The 14,126-nt window shown below is 40.2% G+C and overlaps 1 protein-coding gene across 1 annotated transcript in view; it reads left to right on the forward strand.

The window, feature by feature from the left end:
• Window positions 1-9,186: 9,186 nt before the first annotated feature.
• LOC308371511 (uncharacterized protein) overlaps window positions 9,187-14,126 on the forward strand; it is a gene marked incomplete at its 3' end in the record, with an annotated part of 28,242 nt that continues 23,302 nt past the window's right edge. The window contains exon 1 of the mRNA XM_080846449.1: window positions 9,187-9,560. Coding sequence (XP_080702575.1) covers window positions 9,299-9,560 — 262 coding nt within the window. The 5' untranslated portion in view covers window positions 9,187-9,298. The remainder of the gene's footprint in view (window positions 9,561-14,126) is intronic.

Raw genomic sequence — 14,126 nt, forward strand, 5'->3', positions numbered from 1 at the left:
ATGAATGGTGTGTTGTGTTGTATCACTCATTAGATAACCACCACGTTACTGAGCAATTTTGTGGAAATACATTTCGTAAATATTTTAGGTAATTCTCTGTCAGCAGATGTAGCGACTTTTCAGTCAGTCAGAGAGAAAGAGAGAGTAAGGGAGAAAGAGAGAGTAAGGGAGAGAGAGAGAGACGGAGAGGAGGGAGAGAGAGGTAGAGAGAGAGAGAGGGAAGGAATGGGGGAGAGAAAGCCTCCTGGCATGCCTCTGACTCCCAGCATGCACAGCAAGAAGCAACTCACATTCCAACCACCCTTGAATGACAGAGAAAGTTTCACTACAATTCTCAGAAACGGGGTGGTAACATCGGTGTCTTTTGAATCAAATAGCCTTTTGGTTGTTTTAGAATGTGGGCAATTTAGTCTGGAGGATCTGCCAAACGAAGTACTTTGAGACACATTTGTATTCCAATTGTTATCAATTTTCAACGACTAAAACCGAACTAGAGATTCCTGAAGTCACACTCCTGTCCAGGCCGTGGCAGTAATACATCATTTTCTGTCTGGTTTGCCAACTACCGGAAGTACACAAGTAAAAACATTTCAGAGGAATCCACGGGAGAAGTTTACGGTGTTGCCGAAGTTCCTTCTGTAAAGACCGCTTCGTCTTCATATTTGCTGTGATAAACACTGCTTGACGTAAACATTAACACTAACAGATCTTTATGTGCTAACTTATTTGAAGTAGGTTTTAAGTCATACTTTGTGATCTAACGCTACTGTGGAATCTAACGAAGAAGGCTACGATGTCATGGGCATCTGTAGCCTTCTTCATTAGCTCGTACTCGGAGATATTTATGTGCTAACTTATTTGAAGTAGGTTTTTAGTCACAGTATCTTAGCCGTCTTCGTTAGATCCAACAGTAGACTTAGATCGCACCGTTTTATAACATCTTAGCCTTCTTCATTAGCTCGTACTCGAATGTATCAGCCATAGGCAAGTGAGATACGGAGACCGCGACAATATCAATTCCCCGTGCGAAATGCGACGTGCCAGTTAGCTAGTTTATTTCTCTGAAACTTTGACGAAGACAAAAACATTGATTGACAGTCATTGTTTTTCTGTTTTCTTTGTGGTGTTCCCTGACTATATAGGAAACTGGATAGGATCATCTCTGGTCCGTTGCTAACATGGATCTCGGACTGCCGTTGAGCTCTGCCTGTGATGAAACACACCAGGTACCCCTGAGACCGAGAGTGAAAGAAGAGGAATATGGACATATGATTACATGCCAAGACTCAGTGGAGGTTAAAGTAAAGAAAGAAGAGTATGTGCAACAACACAACGATTTTCCTCTGGAAGGTAAGTCATTTAGACTGATGCACTATGACCTATGACTAAGACTTTTGTTACCTTATATTTAATTTGTATTTTCCCCCTAACTAAATAGGAAACTCTGGACGGGATCATCTCTGGTCCGTTGCTAACATGGATCTTGGACTGCCGTTGAGCTCTGGCGGTGATGAAACACACCAGGTACCCCTGAGACTGATAGTGAAAGAAGAGGAATATGGACACATGATTACATGCCAAGATGAAGAAGAAAAGCCCATTGCAGATCTTCACTGTAAAACGGAATCAGACTTCACAGAGTCACTAAGCTCCACTTATAATGAAACACTACAGATAGTGGAGGTTAAAGTGAAGAAAGAAGAGGATGAACAGGAACACAACGATTGTCTTCTGGAAAGTGAGTATTTCAGACTGATGCACTAAGAGCTGTGTTCAATGGTCAACTGATGATTATGAATTGATCTTACCTATTGTGATGTGTATTGAGACCAACACAATTCTGTCAATGAGTGTTTTCAAATATTTTTGTCTGATACCTTTCAATTTACATGCGTTAATGCAATATAGATTTGTGTTTCTTAAAAAATGTGTTGATCCGGCTTAGTTGATAGGGAAGTTGTGGACAGATATGGCTGTTGAATGAAGTGCTCAGGTTGTTGCCCAACCCTACTTCACCCAAACTAAACAACCATCTAATAGCGGGCCGTCTAACCGTCTAATTCGCGCTATATAATATATTATGTTTGTCCTACTCAATGTGGTTCCTATCTTCTGTGTCCAATCCAGAGGTCCAATCAGGAGCTGTAAAAACATCATCACTATGACAATTTACTCACTCAATGTTTGCCGCGAGCTTTCTGTGGGACACTCAGGTTGTGTGTGTCAATGGCAACAATGGGGGAGATAGATTTGTGAACGGTATCTTTTCCCAGCAATCGAAAATCATGGCGTGCTTTACAGTAAACCAACAAAAACAAAACATTGATTCCAAAAATAGCGAATTTAAGAAAGAGTGGACTGACAAGTATGCATTTGTGCTGCTTGTGGGGAGCACAAAATCGATGTGTTTAATCTGCAATGAGACCAGGGTTGCCAGGTCTGTGTGACAAAACCAGCCCTATGGCCAATCAAAACCAGCCCAAAACCAGCCCAATGGCCAATCCAAACCAGCCCAAAATAAGCCCAATGGCCAATGAAACCAGCCCAAAAACCAGCCCAATATCAGAACTAAAAATATGCCCCTGCCAAACCATATGCACTGCTTTTTAAGTCCAACAGCATTGCTATCACTGCCAAATGTATTGTACTATCTACAAAATGTTTAGCATGCCAGCATTAAAAGGAAATTCCCTGTGAAAGTGTAGACCAATTCACTGAAGGACAAACTAACATGTTGCTTTGTATTTGGCTTTCTCTTCCCTTTTCCCTCTTCCTCCCTGCCTGGACAACATGAATGTACTGTTTTTACTTCATATGCATTTACTGCAGTACACCTTATCATATTGCTTCACTATATTTAAATCATGTACTTATAGTAATCACAACACAATTTCAAAGTGGCACGGACTTTATGCCCTGGTTCAAGTTATCTCGAACGGACTGTTACCGTCACACACCTGTATAAATGCAGTCCCAACACAAAACAACGACATGCAATTAGTACAGTAAGGAACATTGTTATCAGGTATTAGGGAACATCGTTGAGCACTAGTGCATCGCAAACGGAAAAGTATGCGCCTGCTGCACGGCATTATGGGGCGACTATGCCGGCACGTTACAATTGGCCAGTATTTACTGAATTAAAGTAAATCCCAAGTCCATATGTGTACGTGCTTATCTGGAGTCAGTTTGGTAGGATTTGGGTATAAATACATTTTTTGTATTAAATATTTAAATATATTAATGTTATTTCCATGCCAAATTGGTTTACCCGGACCAGTGGACAAAGAATTCAACCCGCGGCAACTGTTCAAAAGTACCCCAATTCTGCGGTAAAACCGCGGACCTGGCAACACTGAACAAGACTGTTGCCCTTGTCGAAAGTGGTAACGTGAAACGTCACTATGAAACAAAGCATGCACACTTCGAACAGAAATACCCGCAGAACTCTAAGCAATCATACCAAGCAGCATGCAGTGTGATAGTTAGATCAGCCACACAAAAGTCTGCATACTTTAATATACTGTTGTGAGTCTGCTTTTTTTTTAACCATGAATATTGTGAAAAACAAATACAGGAGCGCACTCACTAATGAACACTTACATCAGTGCCTCCGCCTGGCCTTCACACCTTTTATGCCAAAGTTTAAACCACAAAAAAGCGCCACCTTTCACATATGGCCAGACCACATCACCTTTTGTGCATAGTTTGAACGTTTTTGTTGGAGTTATTTTGGGGATTTTGACTGTCACTGTTCCGGACCCTGGACTGAATGGAAATTTGGCGAGTGGACCTTTTGGATTTCAAATTGAGTATCCCTGATCTAATAGCTATGAATTATGGTAATTGCAGGATGGTAAAGGGGTATCTAGGGGTGGCAAAGGGGTATCTAGGGGTGGCCCTTTATGATGAACAGGACTAATGATCTGGTCTGATGCTAAACTAGAATACGTAAACCCAGAGTCAGTGTGATGCAGGGGGCTGGTTTGCTTTCAATTACTTTCACTATTTCTCTGTAAAACTGTTTTGAGGGTACCATGGCACTGTCGGAAACCATATTGTGGCTTCAATATATCACACATTATTCTCAGAGATATTTCCATAACAAATGTTCTAGTCCCCTAGGTGCAGTCACCTTCCTTAAGCCTGTAAAAGAGAGCTAGTGTCTCTCCCGAAGCCCTGAAGTGCGTTCGGTGGAAGAAGACGAGGAGGCCTCTGAAGGAAGGGTATAGAAGGAAGGGTGGCCTTTGGGCGGGGAAACATAGCTAGGGAAAATATTTAACAGTGTAGGACGGAATCTATGAAGCAGCACTATGGTTTCGACTGAGCTAAATACCAGGCAGAAGGGTTTTTATTACTTTTAATATGATTTAAATATTTTAAGCCTATCGGAACATCAGGTTCTGATACGATGTTGACCATTATTTTATTGCTCCTGCTGCCTGCTTTTATTGATTTTATGTAAAGCACTTTGAATTGCAACTCTTGTACGAAATGTGCTATATAAATAAAGTCTTACTTACTTACTATGAATTGTAGGTGAAGAACAGATGAAAAAAAAAATGAAAAAATATAAAACTGTTTGCACACAGTTGCCATAAGTAGTGGCAAGACCAATCAGAGAATTGATGTGGTTACTGTGCCAAATTGATGTGGTTACTATGGCAATTAGTGTGGTTACTATGCCAAATGGTGTGGTAAGTATGCCAAATGCTGACGCACAGTCAATATGTGTTAGAAAATTGATTGTGTTTTACTAGTGAAGGGGGTTGAAACTAGGGATGGGCATAATTAATCGACGATCGATTAATTGATCATTAAGAATTTCGTCGATGACATTATTTTGTCATCGATAAAACTAATGCATGTTCTGAGTATTAAAGGAATGCAATGGATTTCGCAATGAATATGTGTCAGCAATTACATTTCTTAACAAACAAGTGCAATGTTTGAAAAAACGCCACAGGCCTACTCAGTTACCTGCGAGTTTCCGTGTCTTTCAAAAGTAAGCTAAAGAGGTCTCGGCGAAGTGTAGCGTGGGACCATTTTTATTTAAAAAATGACTTAGTTAATTGACAACACTGCAAAGCAAACGCACATCCCACCCTGGTTAGTGACGGTACACAACTAAGTAAGTATTAAACATTTGGAACCAACCATATTTATCAGTAGGCTACTGTTGGGAATAGCTTGCCATCCTACCAGCCTCCATCACTTAGCTTACCGTGGCTAAGTTAGCAACCCATCCTAACCTAGGTTTCCTGGCGAACTTGGCTTGAAGGATTCCAAAAGGTAGCCAAGCTAGGTAACTGGTTGTTTTTGAAAACGTGTGCTTTAACAGTTAGTTACTAGTTTGCAATACCTTCCAGGGATATTGTTTCTGTTTACAAAACCAGGGAATTATGTAGCTTGAAATTGGCATGGTCAGTTTGACAAGAATCATCTTACAAGTTGTTGCCTACTATCAGCTGTTATTCTAAGCTCCTGGACTTGTAGGTGAAGGGCTAACTATTAATATTCTTTTTACCGGTGAATTGAATGGCTTGTCGAGAATACGGTTGTTTTAATAGAGCTTTGTTAATGGGCCTAATTCATTGTTAGGTAGGCTAGCTAATCTCTCTCTTAGTCTTTTTCGAGAGAGAGCTGCTTCTAGCTGTCGGTGCCGCTGCTTAGGAGTACAGCAGCGAAAATGTTTAAGTGTATTAAACGGATCCGGTTTAACTGCAACAAGAGTTGTCAATCTTGTAAGTTTAAATGCCACAAGAGTTGTTCATCTTGTAATAAACATCTCATTCAGGAACACGCTGTTTTCTCTATTTTCACTGCATTTTAATAAAGCCTATAAATAGTGAATTTTAATATAAAAATATGAATGATTAATCGAAAATCGATCGTTAATTCTCCTGACGATCGATTAAGACAATTTAATCGAATGCCCATCCCTACTTGAAACACAAACACGCTCCCATGCAGAGCCAGAAAAGCAAGTTTAATGACCAATCTAACTCTTGCAGGTGTATCAGAACATCCAAACAATGGAATATTTCCTCATCGGGTAACAATGAATTGCTGCATCTAGAGCATCTGTCTGTCATTCTAAATCCATATGAATCTCTTTCAGGTGCATCAGATGGAACACAACAGAAGCTCCATGGACAGAATGATGAACTCAACCAGCAACTCAATGAAAGGCCGTACCACTGCACAGTCTGCAGGACGAGTTTCACGGTCCTGAGAGAACTGGAGGAACACCAGGAAACACAGACTCTTAGTGTTGATCAAAAGCAGTCCACTGGTGAGAAACGTCATAAATTGGCCCAATGTGGGAAAGCATTTACATGTTCTTCAGATCTTCAAAGGCATATACTAATACACGCTGAAGAGAAGTCTCATAAATGTGCCGAGTGTGGAAAAGCATTTTCACAGATTTCACATCTTAAAATCCACATGCGAATACACACTGGAGAAAAGCCTCATAAATGTACCCAGTGTGGAAAAGCATTTTCACAGATTTCAGGTCTTAAAACACATATGTTAATACACACTGGAGAGAAGCCTCATAAATGTACCCAGTGTGGAAAAGCATTTTCAACCTCCTCAGGTCTTCAAAGGCATATACTTATACACACTGGAGAGAAGCCTCATAAATGTGCCCAGTGTGGAAAAGCATTTTCACAGATTTCTAGCCTTAAAACACATATGTTAATACACACTGGAGAGAAGCCTCATAAGTGTACCCAGTGTGGAAAAACATTTACTTGTTCCTCAAGTCTTCAAAAGCATATACTATTACACACTGGAAAGAAGCCTCATGTATGTGCCCAGTGTGGAAAAGAATTTTCACATATTTCAAATCTTCAAACCCATATGTTAATACATATGTTAATACACACTGGAGAGAAGCCTCATAAATGTACCCAGTGTGGAAAAGCATTTTCAACCTCCTCAGGTCTTCAAAGGCATATACTAACACACACTGGAGAGAAACCTCATAAATGTGCCCACTGTGGAAAAGCATTTTCACAGATTTCAAATCTTAAAACACATATGTTAAGGAGGACGACTCATGAATGTACCCAGTGTGGAAAAATATTTACTTCTTCCTCAAGTCTTAAAATTCACATGCCAATACACACTGGAGAGAAGCCTAATAAATGTGTGCAGTGTGGAAAAGCATTTTCACGCGTTTCAAATCTTCAAACCCATATGTTAATACACAGTGGAGAGAAGCCTCATAAATGTGCCCAGTGTGGAAAAGCATTTTCACAGATTTCAAATCTTAAAACACATATGATAATACACAGTTGAGAGACGCCTCATAAATGTGCCCAGTGTGGAAAAGCATTTACTTTTTACTCAAATCATCGACAGCATATGCTAAAACACACTGGAGAGAAGTCTCATAAATGTGCCCAGCGTGGAAAAGCATTTGGAGAAGTCTAAAGACACCCTATGGAAACTGATGTGTAACACTTGTAAACTTTTGCCAATCTGCTTCAAATTTTTACACACACTGCCAAGATGTTGGTGCATAAGGAAATGTTATTGTTAGTTTCCTATTGCATCCAGTTATACACTGCAACAAAAAAAAAACACTAGACGTTTTATGTTTTTTTCTGGCAATTGTTTTGCTGCTCTGAAATGTAAACTAAAATGTCATAATAAAACATTTTAACTGATTGCATTCGATGGCCAAAGTTTCCTCTTTAATTTAAGCCATGAATGGTTATTATGCAATGTGTAGAACGATACAATGTCTCACAAATTCAGCCCTATAGAACATGGGTGCACTCCAATCTGGCTTATTTAAGACTGCTATTAAGCGTTATAGGCTATCTTTTGCAAAAAAAAAATCAAAATTCATGAGCTTTTCTGTCTTCTTTTTCCATCGTTTTCTCTCTTCACACTCGCTTGGAATTTAGATGTGCAGTTTCTCTCCAAACCGTAGCAAACTGGTATTTTGTGTTGCAGAGGGAAGGAAACATGATTCTGGGCTTTTAGCAGACTGCTTTACTACCTTTACTGAAACAGCACGTGTCACACTCCAACACCCTGTGGAGTAGATAAGACGTGTATGTAAAGGAAAGACAAACACCGTGCTGCTTTGTTCAGGTCGGTAGCTGTAATGATTTAAAAACTTAGCTATCTCCTGCATTAATATACGTAGCAGCACATTCCCCACACAGGTAGCTCCCTCTAGTGGTCACCAACCAAACTAATTACATTTACATTCACAATGCAATTACATTTTGTCATTTAAGCGGACACTGTTAAGCAAGGATTTATTTTACATTTTCACTGATGGCACACTGCACATCAGGAGCAATTCAGGGTTAAGTGTCTTGCTCAAGGACACTTCGACAGGGAATCGAACTGGCAACCTTCCATGAGTAAAGTGATAATAATAATAATATGACGGTGATAATAATGATGATTATAATAAGAAGAAAGCATGCAGGCTCACATAGCTGCTAATATGAATAGCCTACTAATAGGCCTACCACTGATAATAATAACAATAATAATAATAAATATTAATAATAATTGTCTGTTTGGGCCCAACAATAACAATACCCTAACCTAGATATGTGAGGCTTATCAAAAACAATATGCTAAAAAAACTCTAGGCGTTTTATATTTTTTTCTCACAAATGTTTAAGTTTTGCTGCTCCTAAATATAAACTAAAATGACATAATAAAACACTTTAACTGATTGCATTTGATGGCCCAAGTGTCTTCTTTAATTTAAGCCAGGAATGGTTATTATGCAATGTGTAGAACCATACAATTTCTCACAAATTCAGCACTATACACATGGGTGCACTCCAATCTGGCTTATTTAAGACTGCTATTAAGCGTCATTTTGCGCCCAAAAAAATTGCAAACTTCCCATGGAAAGTTTCTGAAAAGTTAGAGAGAGAGGGAACAGAGAGACAGACAAGTTTTGCTGCTCTGAAATATAAAATAAAATGACATAATAAAACACTTTAACTGATTGCATTTGTTGGCCCAAGTGTCATCTTTAATTTAAGCCAGGAAAGGTTATTTCCATGGAAAGTTTCCTGAAATAAGAGAGAGAGGGAGCGAAAGAGGCCGAGAGAGAGGGAGGGAGAGGGAGAAAGAGAGGGAAAGAGAGGAAGTGAGAGGAGGGAGAGAGGAAATGAGAGGGAGGGAGAGAGGTAGAGAGAGATTGAGAAAAAGCCTCCTGGCATGCCTCCGACTCCTTATATTTCATTTGTGTTTTCCCCCTGACTAAATAGGAAACTCTGGACGGGATCATCTCTGGTCCGTTGCGAATATGGATCTTGGACTGCTGTTGAGACCTCGCTGTGATGAAACACACCAGGTACCCCTGAGACTGAGAGTGAAAGAAGAGGAATATGGACATATGATGACATGGCAAGATGAAGAAGAAAAGCCCATTGCAGATCTTCAGTGTAAAACGGAATCAGACTGCAAAGAGTCATCAAGCTCCACGTATAATGACACACTACAGACAGTGGAGGTTAAAGTGAAGAAAGAAGAGGATGAGCAGGAACACAACTATTGTCTCCTGGGAAGTAAGTACTTCATAATTATGCACTTAGGGCCTGATTTACTAACATTGCGACCGCAGCTTAATCTGCGGTCGTACATTAACGCACTGTGTTTTTGTGCATTTTCCGTGGTATTTATCAAACCAGATCTGCGCTGGGCACTCTGTGCTAACACCGCCCTTTAGGGCCTGATTAACTAACATTGCGACCGCAGCTTAATCTGCGCCTTTTCCGGGCGCACATTAACGCACAGTGTTTCCCCGCATTTTCCGTGGTATTTATCAAACCAGATCCGCGCTTGGCAATCATTATTTAGCGCACCGTTAAAAGACGGGAGAAATCGCCTGCAAGTTACTGCCACCATGGAGATTCGAGGAAGAAAAAAACTAAGGTTCAGCGAAGAGGAGATAGATATATTGGTTCAATTTCGCTCAATCACTGAACCTGATTCAATGTGCGTGCGTTATATTGTTGTTCTGCCCGCCATCACCTACAGGGAGATGTTTAAAAGAACACGATAATAAAGATTATGCTATTGGTGGCATTAATGCATAAACTGTCTATTATAACAATATAGGTGTGTACATGGCGAGATTAATAAATTCTACAAGGGACATGGGTTCACTACAATATATCCGGAAGATAAAACTGTCATGGACAGATCCAGGGTATTAATGGAGTTAAATTTGTCTCAAAACTAACTGCAAATGCACAGAGGGTGATCTACAAATATTTGATACTAGATTTATCTATTGAAGGACAAGGAAAATAATTTTTACTCACAGAGGAAGGTGGCTGCTCTCCTTGTCCGGCCATTGTTTCCAAGATGTTCCCGCAGAAATGAAGGCCCACTTAAGTCGAGCTAAAGATACATCAGTGAACAACAGCGCCATCTGCTGGATGGTGCTTTTGCAACCTCTAGAAATGTCACGAAATATGACCTCTGGGGCCGGTATTTCAAAATGATCCAACAGGATTTATCCTCCTGGATTGGATTAAATCCTGATCAGATCCTAAAAACGGGTATTTCAAAGCATATCTGATCCTGAAGATTCAGATTCAGATTTGGGAATCAATCCTGCCTTTGATCTGGATTAAACACTGCTGTTGAGTATTTCAAAATTTAAGTGGGAAATCCAGATCAGTTTGATCCCAAAAAACAGGATCACCCTGATCCCACCTCAGAGGTGGATTTGAGGGAGATTACATGTAAAGGTTTGAACAGTAACTGCTCCCAAAGTTCTTTGTTTGATACAGTAGCTACAATTCACTGCTGTTTGATCAATGTTTATTTTCGTTGCACTTACCTTTCTTTTTCAGAAAACACAGTGAAAGTTTGAATATGAATGCCTCATTTAAGTAACCGTTTTTTGTTAAGTTATACCCACTGATAAAAGCCTCCACTGAAAATCAGTCAAATGTACTTATTAACATGCATTCAGCACACACACTTAATTTTCATAGCCAAAGCTCAAAAAGTAATGCCATTTGGAGCAAGTCTGTGTTAACTGGCTGTCTTCTCTTCCCACAGACATCTGTAAAGAAAATCTAATATAAAGGTTTAAGGGCTGTCCCCTTTGTTAACAACTGTTTCCTAAAAAAGATATGTGCAACACATTTTAAAATCTACACACAATGCCTTGCGAGTTAATGCATGAAAATGTGGTCTGTGGACCGCGACATACAGACGCTAGCCTATTTACCAACTTGTTAGCTCCTTAACACAGAAGTCAATAGAGCAGCGTTAGCTCGCATTAGCGCAAACTCGGCTTTATATGAGATCGCCAAGCTCTTCTTTCAACTTTGTGCTGATTTACGTAAGCTCTTCTTTCACCTAGTCTAACGACGCATCAACACTGACCAAGATTATACTTTAATTTAGAAACGATAGTTGTGTTAGCTTCTCCTTTTTCTGGTAAAATGTTCGCTCCATTTCCTGTTTCCTGTCTGTGATCCAGGGTGCGGGACGGATTTTGACATCCCAATCTGCCGGTATCAGGATCGCTCTGATCCAATTCAGCAAAGATTTGAAATACCGGGATAGATCAGGTTGATCCGTGGCTGAGGACAGGGGGATTTGGTTATCCGGATCATTCTGATCTGGATTACAAGTTTTGAAATACCGGCACCTGGAGATAGAGAGGTGTATGTGTGGCTTGTTTAAGTTCTGATCTGGAGATAGACAGGTGTGTGTGTGACTTGTTTAAGTTCTGATCTGGAGATAGAGAGGTGTGTGTGTGTGACTTGTTTAAGTTCTGATCTGGAGATAGAGAGGTGTGTGTGTGTGTGACTTGTTTAAGTTATGTTTCAGTGGGTTTGATAGAGAGGTGTGTGTGTGTGACTTGTTTAAGTTCTGTTTCAGTGGGTTTGATAGAGAGGTGTGTGTGTGACTTGTTTAAGTTCTGATCTGGAGATAGAGAGGTGTGTGTGTGACTTGTTTAAGTTCTGTTTCAGTGGGTTTGATAGAGAGGTGTGTGTGTGACTTGTTTAAGTTCTGTTTCAGTCGGTTTGAAGTGGGTAAGGGTTAGTGAGTGTGATTAAATAAAAACTTGATAACCATAAAATAATTAATAATACATTAATCATTTTCATCATTAATTGTATTTTTCTTTTTTAAGGAAAACAAATGTTCTAGAAAAGTGTGATTTCAAAATGGTTGCTGAAAAAAATCTGAATAAAAATGAAAAACTAAAAATATATATAAAAAAATGAAGAGCTCTGAAGCCTGACTGGAAGACTGGTGTGTAATTAGTAATCAGAGCCAAAGTATGACTTTATAAGAGGTGGTTAGACGATTGCTGTCTTGATGAGATATTGGAACATATTTTGACGTCAGAGGTAATTATTATTAGCTATTACTATTATTATTATTATTATTATTGTTAACTGACCGAGAGTGAGGTCATGCTGGGAAATATCAGCCTGAGGCTGTAACCAATCGGTCACGGTCAGTAAGTTGAGTATCATATGGCATTTTTAGCTCCTTTAATTTTGTAAATGAAAATAAATGGTAATTGTAAATAGAAAACATGTCGTTTTGTTCAGCTCTCAAGTCTTCCCACGACACAGTTTGTTTCAGGTGTTGCCTAGCAACCAATTACTTGCTAACTTCAAGTTACAATCAAAAACAGATTGTACAGATTGACAACGGTCAACATGGCTATAGTAGTGTAGTCTTCTAGCCTGGATACCAGCCTCAACCCCGCCCACAAAAACATTTGGTCGGGAAGTTCAGTCTGGCTCTGCGACCGTTGGGGAGAATTTTTTCCTGGTCGAAAACAGTACAGCCAATCAAAGTGCCAGGGCGGGCTTTATACGATGATGGACAGATGATCAAGCGATAGATTTGAAATCCAACAAAGATGGCGCCGTCTCGTGAGCCTGTTAGTGGGAAATATTTTATGTGAATTAAGCTATCTACATTACTTTTTTAATGTCTATATTGACTCGGTTAGTTGTGTATCTGCAACACGAATGTTGCAGAATATTGTTGGTCTTAACTAAAGCTGTCTAGACCATTATTTTTAGGTTATTGCTAACGCTTTCACCAAAAATCTATTGTGCACACAAACTGTGTGCACAAACTGTGGCTTCATCAAAATAAAGATAAATAATAATTTGCCTGCAGACTTATTTAAGTTATTCGCCAAAAATACCAGGTGGTTGACATGTTCTGGCTCTAGGGAAGAGCGTTGTTTGTTGACTGTTCCCCGCGGTGGAAGACACCCTTTCCGACCTCACGGATGTCCCGCATATTGCCAGCTAGCCGTGTGCCAGCTGAGCGAGATGGGGGTACTTGGGGCTTCTCTCCTTCCACCAATACAGGGGGTTGCTGTCAGACGGGGGTGGGGGCTCATTGTCATAGGCCATCATTTCTCTTCGGATCATATCTTCATCATTCGGTCTATCTGTTAAAATATATTTGTTTTTGTTAATGTGTTGTTTAGGCTACGTTTTATACTGCACTTTTGTAGGGCTATACATAGCGAGTTTGAGTTGTTATGAAAAGCAATCGATAATTGAAACGTTTTGTATTATTTCTTATTGATTATAATAGCATAATTATTACCTGCTCCGGCCAGGTTCTGGCAGTACACCTCGCCAAAGAGGTCCCCCATCGCACTAAGAGCATTCTTTTCCTTGCGCTGCTGTGGCTCCGTAGTCATGCCGTTCTCATCTTCGCCTTCTGCGTCTGTCTGTTCGCTGAGGTCTGCAAGCTCCCCCAGAACCTTATATCGCACTGCCTGCCGCGACTCTTGAAAACTGGGGTCGAGGTAGCTGGCTGTGTTCAGTAGCAAGATTGCATCTTTATGGCCATATCACGCCATCAGATCAGTTGACATCATTTTTTTTTATTTCTCAGTCCTGCCGAGTCATCGGTGGAGGGCTTTAGCTGTGTCAGAAGCACGTACTGCAGGGGAAGGACCGCTGATGCTGTTGGGTAGTATTCTGTTGACTCGCCTTTGACTTTGAACGGCTTCAGCACGTCTTTCACCTGCGGGACAAACACATTTTATTACAAACTAGCGCCACTAACATGCTATACTGCTAGCGGAGGCTATGTGCCACTTGACGTTACACAAAACACAA

This window comes from Sprattus sprattus, assembly GCF_963457725.1.
Source record: "Sprattus sprattus genome assembly, chromosome: 1".
In the NCBI taxonomy this organism is placed as follows: Eukaryota; Metazoa; Chordata; class Actinopteri; order Clupeiformes; family Clupeidae; genus Sprattus; species Sprattus sprattus.